This window comes from Pezoporus wallicus, unplaced genomic scaffold (genome assembly GCF_028554395.1).
Source record: "Pezoporus wallicus isolate ANWC-B61680 ecotype Strahan unplaced genomic scaffold, APGP_CSIRO_Pwel_v1 contig_8000, whole genome shotgun sequence".
Classification (NCBI taxonomy): Eukaryota; Metazoa; Chordata; class Aves; order Psittaciformes; family Psittacidae; genus Pezoporus; species Pezoporus wallicus.
The window spans coordinates 454,576-475,048 of NW_026635009.1; the positions used below are offsets into that span (position 1 = coordinate 454,576).

Sequence of the window (20,473 nt, forward strand, 5' to 3'; positions counted from 1 at the left end):
TGAAATATGGGAGGGTCAGAATCAAGCACAGTCTGTAAATTTTTGCATATCAAAAAGCAATGTAAGCTTCTGAGGACCAGTGAAGTTTTTCTTGAGAAATTGAAACAAAACTGGTTCAAAATAAAGCTTACTCAGTGCAACTTGAAGGAGCTGCATAATAAAATCCTATTTAGCTGCACTTTGAATGTGGACTGTCTACAATTGCTGTCCTGATTCTAACAATTAGAATGAAGGCTAATGGATCTTTTGGGGTTTGGGTGTTTGGTTTGTTTTTTGTTTTTTTTTTTCCCAGAGTATTAGTAGTAAGTATTTAAAGGTATCTTCAGAGATTCTTCAGGATGTCTCAAACTAAACATTTTCAGTTGTACAATTGTGGCAAGCCCATCTCCTCCCCCAAAATTTTACAGTCTAGTGACTGTCTCTGAATTCACAGATAAAACTGAGCCCGATTTACCTTTTGGGTTTTTTTGTTTTGTTTTGTTTTGTTTGTTTCTTTGTAACTGTGGAACTCCCATTCATTTCACTTACGGCTACATTGTATGGACAGAAGAAGTTATTGTCCTTCAGTTTCATATGACTACACTTGTAGCTACCATAATGCATGAAATTTAAATAAATTTTATTATGTCTGCAAATCTCTGGGCTTTTATTTTTTTGATAAATCAGAGTTTAATTTTCTTTTTTTTCTACCAAGTGAACAAACCCCATAGTTCCTTGGATCTTAAACTAATGAAGAAATTAAATGCCAAGGAAACTCACTGTCTTGTTCATATTCTGGATTGACTTAAGATTTCCACATATCTGAATGCTTCCTTGGAGTAAGCTCATGGATTTGAAAGTTGCAAAGACCATTTCTGGAGAATACTTAGTGTTAGATTCCTAAATTGTTACACCTTTTAAGTTTTTATGGGTTGTTTTTTTTTTTTTTAAGCATTGAGATGCATCTCAAGACTACATGCTACTCTAGTAGAATTTTTCCACTTTTGGGCAAACTTAATGAGGGATTCTAAAGGCTCATTATTGTGAGGCTGGACTGAGTATTTATTATTAAACTGAAAAATTATGTGGTGAATTGAAATACCAGTAGGTAGAAAGTCTGAGCGTTTCCATTACTCATCCCATCTAGTACATTTAATTACCATTTCCATAAATCCAGTTAATCTGACCGTGTCTGTAAAGGGAGGCTACATTATTTTGAGTTCATTAACAGAATCTACAGTATACAACTGAAGATATTGCTAACCTGTAGGAGGTTCTTACTTGGGTCTAAAATATTTGCGTTCTATGACAAATGAAAATATAAGGCATAAATTACACAAATTGGCTACAGTTTGAGTAGAAGAGCTGAAAATACATGATATTTGAATAGTCTTCAGATTACATCTCAACTTTTTCATTTCATCTTCATTCTACATTTTATAGTCCCATTTGTACTGAGTACAGCTAAATCTAGATGAAAGGAAAAAAAAGATAATGTGGCTTTGTTTGAAATAAATACTATTTGCTGATTCACTGATGTAATAAACTTTTTTTTTAAATTACCATTTTGAATACTTCCTTTTGTGAAAATGTGTGGTGTGCTGCTTTGAAGATGAAAAAATAAATAAATAAAGGAGCTGTGGGACCACTACAGCTGAAAGGAAGGGTAGGGGAAGAATAAAAAAGGAAATAGCTGTTGGTTTGAAGCTGCAGGAGCCATAAGAGCCTATGTAACTGTCCTACCCTGTGATACTGGCAGAGTATTCCTAGGTCCTGGTGTGGACATAACTCAAACCAGCAAAACTGTGTGTGTGTTTCTGCAGGAAGGAGGGATTTGGTATTTTTGTTCTTCCCAGTATAATGGCATTTCTGGCAGTCTGTGTGCAGTGTGGTACTGGTGAGGATCACATCTAATTTCCCTGATTGTTGGCCAAAGTTTGTAGTGTAGATGTGGCTGAAGTGCATAGCCATGATGTAAATTATAAAAACATAAATTAAAATTCTATAAGTTAAGACCTTGTATGTCCTTGAACTGAAAGCCTTGGTATATGTAACAATAATTAAATGTAAAACAAAATAAATCTGAATGTGCAGCAGTACTAATTATTCTGCAACAGGAAAATAATGACTTGTTTGTGCAAGTTACAAGAACTGAAGCACACTAAGTGGAGGAATGGGTACACCAATTGACTAACATTCCATCAACTACCTACCTGAAACTATTCCAGTTCCCTTGGTCATCTTTGCAGACAATAGGGAACCGGAACACAAACATGTCACCGGTTTCCTGAGACACTTCCTCTGGTAGTAATTTGTAAGCTTGAGCAACAACCTATTGATGATGGTGTAATAGTGTTGTAAGAAAAATGGCTGCTGTAAAGAGGTTTATCCACTGGGATATTTGCTGGTCATAAATTTTATGCCTCTCTACGAATATTTATCAGCGGCATAAAAAGCCCAGCGAAAATTGCTCAATGAAGAACCTCTGGTTTAGGCTACATATAGCACTAGTCAGTATATTAAAAACTATGTTAATTACAAGAAATGTGTTTTTGTAAGTGTTTATTACTGAATATTACCTAAGAAAAAAAGATTGTTTCAATGTCCCGACTATTTGATTCTGTGTTACTCTAGCTTTTTGGTTCTTAATGCAGACTGTTCAAATGATGGTGTTAAAGCAGATGAAATGTACTCCAGGCAAGACTGTTTTCTTCCTGAACTGATAGTTAAAGGGTCTTACTCCGTTGTTTTTGTATACCCTATAGAGGATTTGGTAAAAAAAAATATACCAACAAAATTGGAGTTACTATTGGAGATTTTATATTGTAAACCTGTTTCTTTCCTTGTGTTTATTTTAACACACTATAAACATTACAAAACATTTCTTCTGGAGAAGTGCTAGCAAGGAGTCTGGTTTTAATATAAAATTGAAATTTATGCTAACAACCCCCAAATCTGTTGTGTGTATATATAACTTTTAGTAGTGCATATCCTTACCTTGGCTTTCCTTCCACAAAAGTCTAATTTCCAATGTAAATTGGGGTTTTCTACATCTCCCCTCAGACACACACACCTAAAAAGTTCACATACTTCTGAATAAGAGTAATAAGAGATATGCCACAGAAAATATATGGACTCAGTCAGACATCAATATGATCAGACAAAAAGCCATTTATTACAAAGCCTTAACCCCTTAAATACTATTTCTTACATGCACTTACAGTGATTTGGCATATTATGATTGGATACATGTCTTGAAGACCCTTTGCAACTAGCATATAATTGGTTAAGCACAGGTGTGGGAACTTGACCTCGAAAGCTTGCCAACAGTCCACAGTTCTCATTACCTCAGTGAATTCCATCTTCTTCTTATCTTGCTTGCTTAAGCTTCCTTGGGCCTCTCACGGCCTTGTTGTATCTTTCAGGATTTTCAAAGTTTATGTACCAATTATCCATTCTCCTGTGAGAACACTGTCTCCACAGAGATACGACAAACAAACTGTTGAATGAAAAAAAGGTACTTGAGGCTGTGCTCCTGTCATCTGTTAAGCCTGTAGAACTGGTGACAGGCAAAGGATTTTAACAAAACTGCCACTCATGTCATGAAGACAGGTGCCTCTATTCTTCTGTTGAAGTAGTCTTTGAGTGAGTAACTTGCACTGTGAGCACCCATGTCTGTGACAGTTAATTAGATTTTAGCTAGAGGCTTACACTGGGATTGCAGAGGAGCACAGTCTAATGAGAGCTAGTGCTTGAACTCCAAGGAAATTCTCTATTTTGTAAGGGGCTTAGTCCTGGATTAATTTCTGTGTATTCTTTGTGCTAGCTATGTTGAAAGGAGTACACTTGTAGAGACCTGGGATTTTGACATCTGCCATCAAATAACCTGGAGGAACACAAGCCTGGGAGTGGAATCATCTTAAACCTCGAAAGACCTGTTTATAGCAGGAACAATTGCTACTTGTACTTCCATTTTGCTAGGAGAAAGTATAAAAGCAGGGGTATATAGAAACATCCTCTTAAGTAATGAGGTAGAATGGCTTCTAATTATGTAATTTTAAATCTTAGCATTTGAGTAAGTGTGACAAATGTGTTAAGAGAATATACATTTATAATCAGGAAAGTTAAATTGAGGGCTACAGTAGAATATGTTTAGTGTTCAGCAATAGACATCAGTGATGAAAGTGACAAACCTCATTTCCCTTGTAAGACTATCTATTTGTGCACCTTGGATTAAAAGCACACTCTAGTTCATATTCATTGCATTCTGTATTCAGCTGAAATATTTCTTATCCAGAGATTAACCTACTTACCCAAGACAGCTGTGTATGAGCTGTGTCAAACACCTTTCAAGAGAAAATGATCATACTAAGTCAGTTAAACCACGTCAAGTAAAATTTAGTCATGTCAGACCTTAAATGTTGCAGAAAAATGTACTTGGATGAGACTGATATGTAAAAAAATTGTACTTGAGTCCCAATAATAGTCCCTCTAGTTTTGTCCTATTAATGCTCTGCTGACCCAGTACAGTCAGGCATCAAACATACTGTTCAGTTATCTCTTACAAGACTATTCCGGCTTATTTTCAGAAAGATGTTCCACTCATCTGACTTTTCTGGTTTGTTTTAACATGACACGCTAGTATGCTGATGTTTTATTAAAACATGGCTGCTCTAAAATATGCAAAGCCTGTGCAGAAGTAGGAGCAAGGCTAATACAATTATCAGCTTATAAAACACCACAGCTGGTATCATCTGCACAAGTTCTGCCCGTGCTGAGAAGATTTTAATGAATCTGCCCTGTTTGACTACTCCACATGTTCCTGGCCTGTCGGTAATTTCTCTGATCAATATTTTATATGACTACATGGCAACAAAGGACAGCTTTTCTTTTTCTTTCTAATTTCTTTTGTTCATTTGTATAAATCACAAAATAGAAAATCCAAACTTCCATTTTCAAGGGTACTTTTTTTTCACTCCTTAATATTTTTTTTCACTTTAATATCAATATATGACCATATAGTTCTTTCCTAAATCTGGGGAAGTCTGGAAGCCATCAACTATTCCATTGTTGCTCATGAATACTTCCAGCAGAATGAAAATATAAATCATTACATAAAGCAGCTTGTCAAAAGAGGAGGGTATTTTAATTCCTTTCTCTTTGTACTGGCACATTGAAAGAGCAACTAATTTTGTTTGAAGACATCTAACAAGAAGGACTAAAGCCTTAAGTAGAAAAAGAGCAGGAAAAAAAACAGAGTGAATGACTTAAGACTCCTGACTTCATGTGTATTTGACACCTGGACTTCAGAAGACTGGCTTGGCTAAACAGGGACCTTACAACAGCATTCCAGTGCAAGACATGAGGTAAAATCAGGGATAGGCTGCAAAGAAGGTATCTAGAAATATTACTGAGGCATATAGAGGTTGACTTAGGAGAATAAAAGCTAACCTACAATTGAAATAGGCCAGGATGTCGGGGGCAAACAAGAAGAGCTTCCACTGCTACAGTAGTAGCAAAAGACCAAACAAGCACATGTTGGGATGGATTATGCTGTGATTTGGGGTCTAGCTCAGCTGCGTCCCAGGATGCGGAAAGCTGGATAAAGTCAGAGCCGGACTGTCACCCTCAGCAAGAAACTGGAGAGCTCGGATCCTCCGCACCACGGGGAGGCGCTAGCACACCACTCACGCTCCCAGGGTGGAGCGCAAGGGGGCGGGCTCCCGGCCCCGTACGTGCCCCGGGAGTCTCTGTGTGCGCAGGCGCGGTGGCCGCACGTGGCAGGCATGGCGTACGGGCTGGATCGCGCACAGGTACTGCGGGGAGGTGGGTGGGAGCGTGGTCGACCGTGCTATGCTTGGCTTTAACCCCGGCTGCTGCCGGTGTGGTACCGTTGCAGGTGAAGAAGGCGGTGGAAGCGCTCTTGGCTTTTGCCAGCAGTAAATCCAAGGGAGGCCCGCTGCTCCTCAACGAGAACGAGAACTTCCATCTGCTGGTGACGGTCTGGAAGGTCCCGCGGGTGGCACAGGTTATCCGGATGTAAGGGTTGCGCCCTCGGCCCCGCAGTGACACGGGCTGCTCGTGTCCTTTGGGTTGGAAAAGCGCGCTGTGCTCGTAATGAGCTTCAGGGGGTGATTGGAGTGGGCCTGGTTGTGAGGCCGCTGCTTTACACCCACACCACACACCGCATTCGGGTGAAGGGTGGCTTGGCTGTGCCTGCTTCATGCACGCAGAGAATAGCGCGTCTGTTGGCTGTCACTTGCAAGGTGTGTGCCTTTCAGTCCTGAAGCTCAAGAGAAGGAATCGACAGCTTTTTTTGTCCTAGGCCACGACCAAATCATTAGAAAGGTCCTTTCCTCTTTCTTATGGTGCCCCAATTCGAGTATGAATTACAAGTTTTTTTCCAAACTGTAGCCGTGCCATACTGAGAAAGTTTACACCTGTTTATCTGTCGCTGAAAAAGCATATTTACTACTGGATGTATTCGTGGTGTAAAGAAAGGAGAAAGGATGGTACTCTTCCTCTCCCCAGGACCTGTGTTGTAATTCAGGGCCCCTGGCAGGCCAGGTGGATTCAGTGTGTGTATCTGGCTGGAGCCCTGTATGTGAATGTTCTCCTTTTACAGCTCTAGATGCTTTAAAGAGTGTCTAAGTTCCACCAAGGACATTTAACAAAGACCAGAATCCAGATACACAGCTTCTCTGTAGCGCCTGTTAAGGAGTAATGACCTCGCAGGGTAGACCTAGTTCTGGAAAAAACTTCATTCTCCTCTTAGGCATTCCCTGTCCCTCTCATGTTCTCATTGTAGACCACTGCCCCATGGCATTCGCCCAGAAACAGCTGAGGTTTGCCTGTTCACAAAGGATGAACCAAATTTATCAGCAGAACAGACTGAGAATCTGTACAAGAAACTTTTACTCCAGCATGGGATCAGAAGCGTTAGCCAGGTAAGCAACTGGTAACCTCGCAGTGTAAAAGAATACTTAAATTCTTTGTAACTAGGAAATTATTTTATTGTCTTTAACCCTGATTTAGGTGTTACCATGTGCTGAAGTTCTGATTGGTGATTTGCAGTTACTGTGCAGGAGATCCATATTCAGTTCCTAAAACAAGTTCTGTGTCCTTTCCCTACTGATAGTCTTGAGCATTGTAAAGAAGTGCACCAAGATAGACCATCACTTACAGAAGTCAGTTCTGTGCAGTTCTAAGAAGTGTTCTAGGCTGTGTTTTCAGTTGTGTGGACTAAACTGGAGTAAATTAATTGTGTAACATGTGTTGCAGATCATCTCATACAAAACTCTCAAAAAAGAGTATAAAATGTTTGAAGCAAAGCGTCGCCTCCTGAACAGATTTGATCTTTTTCTGTCTGATGACCGAATTAGAAGGCTCTTGCCCTCACATCTAGGAAAACACTTTTATGAAAGGAAAAAGTAGGTCTTTAAATTCTGTATATCCATTTTGCCTTTTTTTTTTTTTTGAAGGTTAGATTCTTCTTGGTAAAGTTTTGGTAGGGTGGGCTTGGGGAGGAGATTGGTTTGGTTTGGTTTTGGGTTTGTATGTTTGGTTTTAATTTTTATTGGGGGTTTGGTTGTTGTGTTTTCTAAATTACCCCCATCTCTTTTTTAGGGTACCTTTATCTGTTAACCTGAAAGCCAAAAATCTTGCTAAGGAACTACAAAAACACATCCAGGGGACTACACTCCCAGTGACCAACAAAGGGTGCTGTTAGTAAGTATGAGCAGATTAATACTTCCCTTGAAGGATGGTTGTATCTTAACTGTAGAAACTTTAAGTGAATTTCTTTTATTCCATTAAGATGTGAGTAAAAGAGGTTAAGGGTCACTACTCCAGATATGGGCCATTTTGAACCTTAATGTGTATAAAGAAAGTAGCTCCACTTAATGAGCAGTTTTACTGTAAAACTTTACTTTTTGTCTCCTTTTCTTTATGCCTCAGGACTTTCCAAGCACCAGTCACTGACAAACAGCATGTACAATCTTAGAAAAATATTACTGTTAAATTAGATAAAATCTCCTTACAAAATACTCTATTTTTTGTAACACGTTTTTCATTTATTGCACACCTAAAAAGGTCTAAATTGGCAGTAGGAAGGAAAATAATGAGGGAAATGGGGTTGTGCTCTCTACAACTGCCTGAAAGGAGGGTGAAGTGAGAAAGTGGCTGATCTCTTCTTGCAAGTGGCAAGTGATAGGACAAGAGGAAATGGCCTCAAGCTGCACCAGGGGAGGTTTAGATTGGATAAGAACAACTTCTTCACCAAAAAGGTAGCCAGGCATTGGAACAGGCTGCCCAGAGAAGTGATGAAATTGCAGTCCCTGGAAGTGTTCAGGGATTGCGTTGATGAGCCCTTAGTGATATTGTTTAGTGGTGGACTTGGCAAGCCTGGGGTAACACTTGGACTTGATGATCTTGAAGGATCTTAGTTCTTTGATTCTATGAATATGCTTAGTAATATAAGGCACAAGTTGCATGACCAAATACAGAAATGTTAAGACAGGTAAATCTGTTCTAAGTTTTACTACAAAAGACTTCTGCAGTAGCCAGCTATCCTTCATGAAAGTTAATTGCACATAAACAGGTGCTTTTAGTTTCTAGGTATGCCTAAAACCAAGTAACTTAAAGCATGTTTATTTTGTCCACATATAAATATTACTATTAATTTCTTTCAGTACAGCACGTGTAGGTCACACTGGAATGAAAGTGAATGCGATACTAGATAATATCGTTGCTGCAGCTGAGGTGATTGCTAAGAAGTTACCAAAGGTACTGCAGGTTGATTGTATTAAAACCAAGTATGTTTATAATTCAGCCTTATTCTTTCTACATCATGTACTGGTTTTGTTGTTGCAGAACTGGAAAAATGTGAAAATTCTTCACCTCAAAACACTTAAGTCAGTTGCGCTGCCGATTTACACTGCAAATCTCTCCAACTTGGATGAGCTTGACAGCCAGCCGTCTCTCAGGAAAAAGGAAGTAAAGGTAAACAAAAACTTCTTCATACTTCCTGTAAAATCTTAGTGGAACAACCAGTTCTTTGGCTTGCTTCTATGCATTATAGTGTCTAATGTGTTGGGTTTAAAAGTTTTAACAGTTGTTTCCAGGCATTTGTGGCTACAAATGGGTTAGGTGCTCCTGGCTTTATGTGCTTCGAATAATCGGTAATACAATGAATGGTGGAATCTTCCGGACAGATTGGAAGGCAAACTGGAAATAAATAAGTTGAGCATTTCTAGCCCTAAACTTTAGGGATCTGAGATTCAGTCTTGAAACTTCTCCTTGTATTGTTTGTTTATATTTGCCTTCTGAAAATATATTCATTAATATATACATGGATTCAGAATATGCACCATTATTTGTTGGCTAATCAGTGGCATCTGAATAATCCACAAGCTCATACACTTGTATGGATGGGGGGGGCCCTCCCATACTTTAAAAAAGATAGTAAATAATTAGTTATTCCTCTGTACTAAGTTCTGCTTGTTACGTGCTTTTGTGTAAAATGGATTTGGAGCATATATACTCAAAGACTGTAATCTTTACATTATTGTTCACTTACTTCTGAGCTTTTTCTAGTAAACTGCTGGAAGTATTTTACATATGATTGACAAGTCTAAATCTATTCAACCACACTGTTTAAACTAATGTTGCTAGACTGTCTTAACCATATTAAAACAATTATACTTTTAAAAATGTATACTTGGGGATTTGTCTGAGATATACTTCCAATTAATTTTAGAAGAGAATGAGCAAGAAACCAAAGAAGTCAGCTAAAAAACAGAATTCAGGTCAAGTCACTTCAACAACTGAAATTAATGCCGCTGCTGCTGCTCAGGAGCCTGTGGTAAAAGAGAAAGTAGGAGTTGTCCAAGAAGCAGGTGATCATAATGATGAAGAAATTCCTCAACTTGTGCCTATGGAAATAACGAGCTTAGCTGAACTGAAGGTAATTATTTAATAATATCTAGAAACTCCCAGTTCAGTTAAAAGTAAAGGTTTTGAACTGTTTAAATCTTCTATTGCTTCTTGGGGATCAGTGTGTGTTAATATGCTTGAAGTAAACTGGATTTTTTGTGACTATATCATGAAAGCGACTGTTGAGTGTATAAGGGGGTGCTTTGGGAAGGTGGTTAGTTTGCTTTGGGCTTAGGGTTTTTTTAATATATAAGTATTTCTTTTTTTTTTTTTAGTTACCCCCTCTTACAGACAGTAATATGCAACGTAACAATCACATAATACAAATTGAGAGCTGGCAGCTTGTATGAAGTACTCTATGGACTTAACTGTTGCAGGAGATAATGTGGATCGTGTCATTAACATGTCTGCAAAACTCCCAGGCTGATTATACTCAATTTTAACAAATATCTGGAAAAGATACTTGGATTAATAAAACAGTAACATTTAGAAATTCAAATTAGTTGTACTGCATTTGTGATTGGGACATATCCTTGAACTCTAACTATGTGCTACTTCAGGAATACCCCATGAAAATTATGATTATGTGCAAGCCTGCCAAAAAACCTCATACAGGTTCAAGCTGCACTCATGTATGACAGGCCTACATTAGTGCATGTGATGTGATTGCCAGAGTCCTGTTTCCAGAGACCAGTGACAATTACAAATAGAGTTTGACTGTATGAACTGTCCTGGTGACAGCAGCCCTCTTTCATGAGGGCCGTTTGGGAACACATGATGAACTCCAAGGAATACTGGGCATAGTGTCATTCTCTGTGTGTGTACAGCTGAACTTCCAATAGATCTGATCGCTACCCAGTCTATTAAGCCTGGAAATATGTCAAGAGGAGGACTGTGGTTTTAAGCTAGCAGAGGAGAGCGACTTAACTGGTCAGGAGGATCCTTGCATCTGTCAAATCTGTTTACTTACTTTTTTCTTTTTTTTTTCTTATTATTTTTATGACTTAGTTGTGTTTCACCTTCTGCTTCCAGAGTGAAATGTGAACACATTATTTCGGCTAGGGCACTGTTCAGTTAATAAAAAGCATTTGTCTTTTATAATAGATTTCATTAATGCTGCTTCCTGGAAAAAATGTAAAGATGTTTCTTAGGTGGAAGGTTAACTTATGTGTCTTAAATACAGGCAGTGGAACCAAGTCTAGAAAAAGGTGATAGCATGGTCAAGAAAATGAAAACACCCCTTGGTAAGAGAAAGAAACAACCTCCAGCTCTCAAGACTCCAAAACATGAAGCTGCAGAAGAGTGTGCAGACTTGCAGACAAAACAGAAAAAACCCAAGCAGCTCAGCATGCCAAAGGAAGCAGTAAAAGAGATGAAAAAGACTACCAAAAAACCTGAAGCAAAGTCTTTTGCAACATCCAAAGCTGGCAAATCGATCCAGTCAGCCAAGAAGTCTTCAAAAACACCGAAGCAAGCATCAAAGAAAGTGCGCAAGCTACAGACATAATGAGGTGTTGTCTGTTGTAATACATTTTATGTAGTCATTCACTGGCATCATTTAGTAAAAAATATATTGATGAAGTAGAAACCCTTAAGAAAATCTCATGCTAAGAGGGGTTTTTTTTGGTTTTTTTTTTACTGAGACCTGTAATGATTCAGTTATGTTTCCTTCTGACTGATGAGCTGGAGTAAATAAACTCAAATTGGCTGTATTTCTTTACCTTTTCATCTTTTCCTGGCCCCAACTAAAAGCATTAAAATTCTTTTAAGTGTCAAAGGGCAGGGAGGGGACTATTCCAGGGGAAAAAAGCTGAGATATTTTGTAATTGATACTTTCCTGAAGCACAGCTTAGTAGTGAAACAGGCAAGGACTGAAGCAAGATGCATGCATACCAAAAGCAGCAATCTGTTCAACATGGGATTTAAAATGTGAAATAGCTGCTACTATTTTTTCTTAAATTGTTCAATATAATGAAAGCAAGTTGATATCTATCAATCTTATTCCAGACATTTAAGTCTGTAGCCTGATAACAAGCCACTTTTAATGTTATTTTTAGCTATTTTTGCCTAGGGTTATTTGTGTGTTGGGTTTTCTGGTTTGGTTTGTTTTAAAGCACAGACAATTTTATCACTGTATGCTTTGACCATTTATACTTTATGACATTAAGCAAAATCTCCTTACCTTCACTTTTGGGCTTTATTTCAGTTGAGGAGATCCCTGGCTGCTGGTCACAATTCTGTTTTCTTCCATCTGAAAACCACCAGAGGCTGTATGAATTCAGGTGTGCCCAGCCGTGTGAACCAGTCCTATAAAGGCATGAAAAAGATACTTTGCCAAACTGAAAGGTGATAGATTTGAAATTTTGCAGAATAATCAAATTGTTGCTCACTGTGTAATTCGTATCCTTCTCGGGATGACAATACAAGGCGGTTTTGTGGTAGAGGAGGGAGGCAGAGAAAATAAGCTTACTTTCAAACTCATTTTGTGAGTTTATTACATCTTGTGCCCTAGGGAGAGATGTTTGGTGTACACAATAAGAGTGTCAGTGCTAGAACTATGACTTAAATAGCTCTTTTTCTAAATATTCTTGTTTAAGGTTACTAATAATGATTTCTGTTTAGAATTCCTTGAGTGTTTGCTATTCTGTTGTAATTAGATCTGCCTTCTCACTCTACCAATCTTCAGATTAAGCAAAATAGTCATGGTTATTTCTTCTAGGGTTGTATATGATTATTAGAATTCCTACTACCATCAGGCTGTAATCCTAAAATTAGCTTGACTTCCTGAGAACTATTTTTATTCTAATGGAATAAACTCCTATAAACTAAGCAGCTTTATGAACTTCACTCAAACTTGGACAACTTTCTCTTACACTTGTGAGAGGGAAAAAGTTAGGTTATTTAATGTCATAATGTGAGCCAGAAGTGGAACCAGACGTGTTTTACTGAGGCTAAGTTTAAACTTTAAAAACCAATAGATACCCCAAAATAATCAGGAAGAATGGGAACATAGGCTTTTTGGTACCGCAGTTTTTCTCAAGGTAGAAGTGAAATGAAAGATATTTTACTCTTTAAGTGCTTAGAATGATTTTAACTATTTTAAGAGGATTTTAGCTTGTGTTTTCCAAAGGACAGCTTTTATGGAATAATGTCAGTAACACAGGCAGTCACTAATCAAGAAGTGGCTTTACCTAGTCTTGATATTTTTTTTTTTTTTTTTTTTTTTTAGTGTTCAGTAGGAGCAGTGATAAGTGAACCAAATGCTGTGATAGGAGTTGAGTCTAATAGTAAACCAATAGCACTCACTGGCATTGGAGGAATAGTCTTCCTCAGCAGTATCATTTTCACGCTGTACTTCCACACATACGTGGAAGCTGCATATGCTCTTAGGCCTGTCAGACTTCCCTTTGGCTTAATATTTCTAATTACTGGAACAGTGTGGTTTACCATTGTTAAACAATCTGTTTTAGATATAAGGGCATCATGAGAATATGTGCAAGAGAGCCAGCAGGCAAATGTAGTTCTTGGCCTTGAGGACTTAGGAGTGTTAAGGGATGTACCAGGTCACTAAATGACATGAGTGAACTGAAATATGTATCTTGCCTTTTACATAACTGTTTTACTTGCTGGATTTTTCATCTTGCATTCACTAGTTCCCTGCTTGTCAACCTCAAGCTCTATTCTGACTATTCTTTTTAAGCCAACTTCCTCAAGGACATAGTCTGTATGACTTTGCAGATGCCATTATAACTGTCTTGCAAATCTCCGTTGCCCACTATAATGGCTGCCTACTCTTGCATGGGTGGAGGCCTGCAAGATGTACACTCATCTTGAGACCACCTTTGTGAAGTGCCACCATTCTAGGCTGTCTGAGCAAACTACAGCACGGACCTTACCCCTTCACAAGGTCACACTGCCTCAACTGCAACTGGGTCCAGCTGCGTCTGTGACCCCTGCTTGGAAGGGATACTTCAGCTGCAGGACACTGGCAGTCACTACAGCTGCTCTTCAACAGCTGCTCCTGCTATTCTCTCATGAAGTGGAGCAGCACCTGAGGAAGAGCCAGCTGTGCCAGCCACCTCCCCAGGCAGGGGCAGGAGGAAGGCCTGTCAGAGGGCGCCCAACACCGCTGGTGGGGGAAGGCCAGCTGTAGGAACCGGGTCTCAGCAAACAAGATGCCAGCCACCCCTAGGGCGGCTTAGGACAAGGCGGGCAGCGCCTGCTCGGTGCCGGCAGCCGGGGCTCTCCGCGGGACCGGTGCTGAGGGCGGTGGCGTTCCCGCCTTTCGCCTCAGCGGCCGCCGGAGCATGTCGAGAGGCCCACCGCCAGAGGGCGTGGCCCCGTGCGCAGGTGCAGGAGGGGGCGTGGCCTCAGGACGTCCCCTTAGGTGCGGCCCCGCCCTCCCCTCAGGTGCGGGAGGCCCGAGGCGGCGGCGCCGCTCCCCGCCATGGCGGCCCCCGGCGGGCTCGGCCGCTGCGTGGCCGCCTTCTGGCTGGCGTTGGCCTTCGACGCGCTGGGCCTGGCGGTGCTGCTGGCAGGCGTGTTCGCCGACGTGTTCTTCTCCGACCTGCTGATCTACGCGGGCGGCATCGGCATCTTCCTCAGCCTCATCTGGTGGGTGTTCTGGTACGCGGGCAACCTGGAGGTGCCTCTGGAGGAGCTGCGCGACGACGTGGGGCTGGCGCCGCCCAAGGTCCGCAGTGACAGCCTGCTGCGGCGGCTGGTTCACGGCTTCAGCCTCCGACTCTCCAACACCTTCGCTTCAGCGCCGCGCTCCCGCGCTGCCTCCGCCGCTGGCCTGGAGCTGCAGCGCGCCGGGGACCCGCGAGACCGCCCTGCCGACTCCGGCAGGTGAGAGGTGGGAGGAGGCCGGTCCCTGGCGGGCACCGGGGAAGGGAAGCTGGGGCCAGGCAGGAACGTTAAGCTTGTCTAGACCTTGAGAAAGCTCTTACCTGAGGTTCCATTCAAAACTTGTTCTGTTAAACCACTTGAAAAAGTTGTGGGGAATCTTTCTCCACCCAGGTGAAGATAGAAACAGAGAGAGACGGCCCCAGTTTGATTAGGCAGGACACTTCCTCTGGACGTCTAAGAATGGAAAGGGACGGCTGGAGTAGAGTAAGGGTGAGTGTGGTGGAGTTGGCATGTGGAGACCTCACTGCAAGGTCTGGCAGGATACAAGCATAGAATCCGTGAGGTTCTGAACTGATACTGAAGATCAGTTACTGATGAAGAGTTACTGGTCCTGGCAGCAACTCTAAATGCTACCATAAGTAAGTATAGGCTAATGAAATAGCCTTTAACCATGACCTGCATTGAGCTCTTGTGAGGGGAAGCTCCCTCTTCAGCAACATGGAACATTTCTTTCTTGGAGAATGGCAACAAAAAAAGGTGAAATGCTGACTTCTGTTTACTTAACTTAGAGGCAGAGTTGTAGCTTACAGTTTGAAGCCATAAATGTAATCAGTAGTTGAACTACTTGTCTTGAACCTCAGTCATCTGAAAAAGATGTGCTACTATTCAGTGTGCAAAGACAGTATCTAGGTCTGACTGTGGAGCATGATTTGAAGATCATCAAGCCTTTCAAAGTATCCCTAGTGTATAATAATAATATAATATGGCATAGAATCATAGAATAGTTAGGGTTGGAAAGGACCTTAAGATCATCTAGTTCCAACCCCCCTGCCATGGGCAGGGACACCTCACACTAAACCATTTCACCCAAGGCCTTGTCCAACCTGGTCTTGAACACTGCCAGGGATGGAACATTCACAACCTCCCTGGGCAACCTATTCCAGGGCCTCACCACCCTAAGAGGAAAGAATTTCCTCATATCCAATCTAAACTTCCCGTTTAAGTTTTAATGCGTTACTCTTTGTTAGGAAGAAAAACATGCTTAATTCCTTGAAATTGGAGGTTAGGGGTAGGAAGTCGAGCTTTCACTTCACTATGTAAAGAAGTCCTTTTCTGAAGGAATTGTAAAAACAATTTTGCACTAAGTGTCCGAACTATACAAGGATTCTGAACATCCTGCAGTTCTGATTCACTGTGTACAAGGTCAGCTTTCTCTGCTGCTCCTTGAGACTAAATCTTGAAGCTACTGTTGGTTACTGGAAAGTTCATGTGGAAATCATCTTTTTTTCATAACAGCCACAGAATTTTCTTAAGCGGAAGTTTTAGCAGTAGGGAAATAGCATTTAGATGACTATTGCTGAATAGAAAACTTGCAGAAGGCGGAAAAGAACAGCAGCAAGCTTGAAAAGATTTGGTACTGCTATTTGGTTTATTATTAACTATTTCTGCAATTCGAAAACAGGCTGTTGAAAATGAGTCATTCTTCCCTTTTCAGATTTCTTTTTTTTCCTTAAATGGATTTAGAATTGACAGAGGTCCATATTTTCAGGGAAGAAATTACAGCTGAAATGACCATGCCTAATCTTTTTCATCTAAAGGTTATGGCAGCTGTAGGTACTGAGTTCAGTAGGTAATATGCTATCTCTGTAGATGGTCCTACTTTCAAAATGTATACATAGATGTGGTTTTGTTGTAATGAACTTATTTTGTTCAAATAAAATATTTTATTCAAAAACATTATTTTTGAATGTTTCTAGTCTTGTAATTGATTTTAATTAGAAATAATCTATGGTTTATTGTTTCCGATAAAGGCAGATATATAGAGTGCTTTGTTACAAGTTCTTCCAAGTAAACAGCAATTTCTAATGCTACAGTAAATGAACTTTGGTACAGTTGCATTAGTAGCTGTAATTCAGAAGGAACCAAACCAGGAGCGTATTAAAGTTATGTTACACATTATAACAAAACTCTATGATTTTAACTTTCAGCGGTTGCACCTCCAAAGGTAATGCAGGGTTTCCTTTTGAAGTTCATTGAACTTCAAAAGGAAACCCTGCATTACCTTTGGAGGTAATACCTTCTCATAAACAGCCATATGAATCAGTTCATTTCTTACTGATAGACCAAATCCTCTTCCCATCTGGAGGTATTTATGAATTTAACCAAACGGGTTAAACATGTTTGGGCAGATATTATCAAGAGAGAGAAGGGGGAAAAACCACCACCATCACACACACAAAAACCAAAACAAAGCAAACAAATGAAACAAAAAACAGAAAAAAAAAAACCACACCATACTGGCCATTAGAGAAAAAAAAAAAAAAAAGTTTCCCAAGTTACTAACTTCAAAGTTCTCTTAACATAAAAAAAGCAACATTGCAAGTGTTTAGAAAATTAACTGTTTCCTAAATAAGGAAGTTTGTTACAGGAACTATTAATGCATTCTTGTCATTTTTATAGTTTTCTGGTTCTTGGCATTAGTAACTTTTTGAAGTTATTAATGGAATACTATATGCTGTTCCCATTTCCTATCTTAGAAATTATATAGATGTAGTAGAAGTGAATGGGAAGGGTGAGAATTCTCAAGATATGGAATGTTTCTATTAAAGGATCCTATTAAAGAAATAATATGTAGATTAGGATCCTTGAGCCTGAAAAGAGATGCAGAGTATAAAAGATTTTGGAGGTCTATACAGTGAGAAGTGGTATGGAAAAGGTACCAAGGCAATGCCTCTCTAAAGACAAAGCAAGCGCCAATGTGTTGTCACATGCTGTGTAACTGAAGGATGGGGTTATTTGACATGGGGCAGTGTGACAGATAAAAACAGAAGAGACACAAAGATAGTATATTTGGCCCAGGAAGACCTGGGGCAGTAGGTGCTGTTGAGATGATATCCTGAAGAGGTATTACTTATATGTTTGACATGGTCCCTCTTGGAGATCAGGTGTTGACTTGATGGGTCTTTTAATTTGGTCTCAATTGGCTGTTAAACATGAGAAGAAATACTTTTAAGACTGACTTCAAATAAGAGTTTAGAGTTATATATGACTACTTGTTCTAAGACTATTTTGGAGTAACCTTGTCTTAATGTATTTTCTTCAGGATCTGTTGAAGATGCGACTATTGAAGTTACTGCCTCTAAAAGTGGAGGAAATGCTGCAAATTATGGAAAGAGATTTCCCTGCTCAATGCAGTAGGATTCTCTCATCATAGAATAATCTCTGCAAACATTGTGGACTCTCTATAAAATGGACAAATAGAGCCATATCTCTGCCAAATGCATGTATTTCAGCATTGGACTGGATATGTTTTGAAATGATGGAAAAGCCCCACAAGCCCCCCTAAATTAGATCTCTTAAGAAGTGAGAACTAAAGAAAGAAACCTGATTCATGGAAAAATCACTGCAGCATGTAATAGAGATTTTATTATTATTTTTAATAACCTGAGAATGTTTGGATAAAAAGCTCTTGCACAATGAAAAGCTCTTGCACTGTTTTACCAAGGTCTGGAAGTAAAACTTACTGTGAATTTTTATGATGCCAGTGCAATACTTTTGTTTGTAAGGGTGCTTCTGAAATATCTATGTTAAACTACTGATGAAAAGTTGCAAATATAGTAAAAGTTGTTTATAGTGTAAATAACAATTTAGAGTGACTCTTGTAAATTTTCATAATTATTTTGGAATAACTTGGAGTTTGAGATTTTTATAAGTAGGCAAGTAAAAGTAACTATGTTGGCACACCAGTACATTCTTCATAGTTACAAGTGATGTAATATGGCTAAGAAAAGGTAGTTTTAGTGCAATAATATTGGGAATTGTTTTCCTAAGTCTAATCATTTGTGAAAGAGGATACCACCAAAAAAATCCCCTGTTGATTAACAGATACTCTGATGCTTTATAAAATACTAATGAATTTACACTTAGATTTAAGTGAAAAATAGCACTTGGGGAAAGATTTATATTAAAGGTAATGATACCTGAAATTCTTGTGTGGAGAAATTCATCATGAGTTCCTCTGTTTTTGAACTTACATGAGGAGTTTGAGTCCACCATTGGCAAATACGGGTAGGTCTTAAAATTTTAATGTATGATTGGTTTTATGCCACGCCTTGTCAAATACTAGAGGTGGCTTTAAGGAAAATGGTTACTAAGAATACTGTGCTTGTACTTACTTCCTTGTGAACTCTTGCAATGTCTTTCAATGTTCTCTTGTAAATTATTGGAGTAACTGCTTACTTTTCTATGTATATGCTGATTTTTAAATGTTCCAAATGCTCAGTTTTTCAGCAAGGTTAGATGAACACTAAACTTGTAGATCTATAACGTGATTTCTTTTTTACTGACTGCAGTTTTTAGGAGGTGTGTGCAATTGTTTCCTCCTTTTAGAGGAGCTGCAATGTGACACCACTGTGTTGTTACAATGGTCTGAAAAAAGAAGCCAAACCAGCTCCTTCCTTAAAGCCTATAGATCCCTGTTTCCGTGTCATTTGCAAGATTGTTGTTTTTCTGTTTTGAACAGAAAGAACTGCTTTTTCTGATTCCTTATAGTTTCACTTGTAAACTCAATCATGAGATGTAATGGTTAAGTGGGATGATTAGTAGCAGCTATAAATTAAACAGAACATTTGCGTGCATCCATTCATGTACTCAGTCTGGTGAAATTTTTAATCATAATGGCAAGTGAATTGGGCAGGGCTTTGAGTTCACTGTAGATTACAATGTAATTAATCTTTAATCCAATATCAAGACGTTATGATTGTTGCATAAGATAGTAGTTAGAATGGCTTTGGCTGTTGCAATTTCACTCAAAAAAAATACATGGGATTCAAATATTTAAAATTGGAGCATTGTGTGTGTTAAAAATTTAGTATAGAAGTTGACACCTCAGTTCAGGAAGGTGCTAATCATAAGAGAAGTGCTGAAGTGTTACTAGTATGGTGTGTGTAAACAAGGAGATAAAAAATACTTGCTGTGGGACAGTGTAACTTGTGAATTCTGATCTTTTTTTCTTGAAAATGTGAATGGTTACTGTTTCATGCCGTCTGTTTGCCTTCTAAATAAGGAAAGCTAATACTAAATAGAAACTGGCAGCTGAATTATTAGCAGTTAAACATTAACAAATATTTTAAACTATTTTAGTGTCCTGGTATCCTTATCAGTTGTAGCTCAATGCAGCACAAAGTCCATTAAAAGAATTTCTATATTGTTGATTGAAAAGCAGCTCTTCTAGGTGTTTAGGACCGTTTGCTGTTGTGTGAACACAGAGCTTTGCATGTAAAGCTAGAACTCCTTTAGACTTAAAGGACAGTCCTATGCATTCTGTTGAAAAACATCACCAAAATCGCAAAGAGCCAGACTGTGGTTACAGGAGTGCTTTTTGTACCTGGTTAAGCCTTAAAACTAGCTCAAAACAGCATCCTGTACTCCATTAAAGGAAAAAAAGCCAATCCCCTAGCTTGTGACTACATAGAAGGATTAAATGCTTGCTGTCAGACTCTTTAGAGTTCGAGGCCCGCACTCATTGCTCGGCGCTGACCACCGGTACCCGTCGCCTGTCGGCGCGGGGCTGTCCGTGCTGCCGTTCTCCAGCCGTCCGTGGTAAAATTGGAACGGCGCTGTTCGCAATCCCCCACCCTCCCCTCGGTCCTCCCGCACCACCGATGCGCGGCCAGCATAGCGGCGGCTTTTCCAGCCGCTCATCTCTATG

The 20,473-nt window shown here is 39.6% G+C and overlaps 2 protein-coding genes and 1 long non-coding RNA gene across 3 annotated transcripts in view; 2 read left to right on the forward strand and 1 right to left on the reverse strand.

Moving 5' to 3' along the window:
- The window catches only part of LOC130597585 (uncharacterized), a 33,822-nt gene extending 21,597 nt beyond the window's left edge, over positions 1–12,225 (reverse strand). The window contains exons 1-3 of the long non-coding RNA XR_008971814.1: positions 12,095–12,225; positions 2,977–3,052; positions 2,193–2,311 (exon numbers count right to left, since the gene is read on the reverse strand). This is a non-coding gene — a long non-coding RNA (uncharacterized LOC130597585). The remainder of the gene's footprint in view (positions 1–2,192; positions 2,312–2,976; positions 3,053–12,094) is intronic.
- Positions 5,713–11,512, forward strand: RSL1D1 (ribosomal L1 domain containing 1). Its single transcript, XM_057405791.1, has 9 exons — positions 5,713–5,792; positions 5,879–6,018; positions 6,788–6,926; positions 7,261–7,409; positions 7,606–7,707; positions 8,670–8,763; positions 8,851–8,979; positions 9,737–9,943; positions 11,096–11,512. The coding sequence occupies exons 1-9, from the start codon at positions 5,766–5,768 to the stop codon at positions 11,417–11,419; spliced, it is 1,311 nt and encodes a 436-aa protein (XP_057261774.1). The 5' UTR covers positions 5,713–5,765; the 3' UTR covers positions 11,420–11,512.
- Positions 12,226–14,270: 2,045 nt separating the features above from the next.
- On the forward strand, positions 14,271–18,749 carry LOC130597520 (transmembrane protein 238-like). The gene is made up of 2 exons (XM_057406156.1): positions 14,271–14,763; positions 17,867–18,749. The coding sequence occupies exons 1-2, from the start codon at positions 14,360–14,362 to the stop codon at positions 17,874–17,876; spliced, it is 414 nt and encodes a 137-aa protein (XP_057262139.1). The 5' UTR covers positions 14,271–14,359; the 3' UTR covers positions 17,877–18,749.
- Positions 18,750–20,473: the final 1,724 nt, after the last annotated feature.

Bases quoted from the DNA above. Each gene is read 5' to 3' on its own strand.
- LOC130597520 (XM_057406156.1), top strand. From the start codon at position 14,360: ATGGCGGCCCCCGGCGGGCTCGGCCGCTGCGTGGCCGCCTTCTGGCTG.
- RSL1D1 (XM_057405791.1), top strand. From the start codon at position 5,766: ATGGCGTACGGGCTGGATCGCGCACAG. The intron at 6,927-7,260 runs GTAAGCAACTGG...CATGTGTTGCAG, and splicing joins GGATCAGAAGCGTTAGCCAG to ATCATCTCATACAAAACTCT. The intron at 7,410-7,605 runs GTAGGTCTTTAA...TCTCTTTTTTAG, and splicing joins CACTTTTATGAAAGGAAAAA to GGTACCTTTATCTGTTAACC.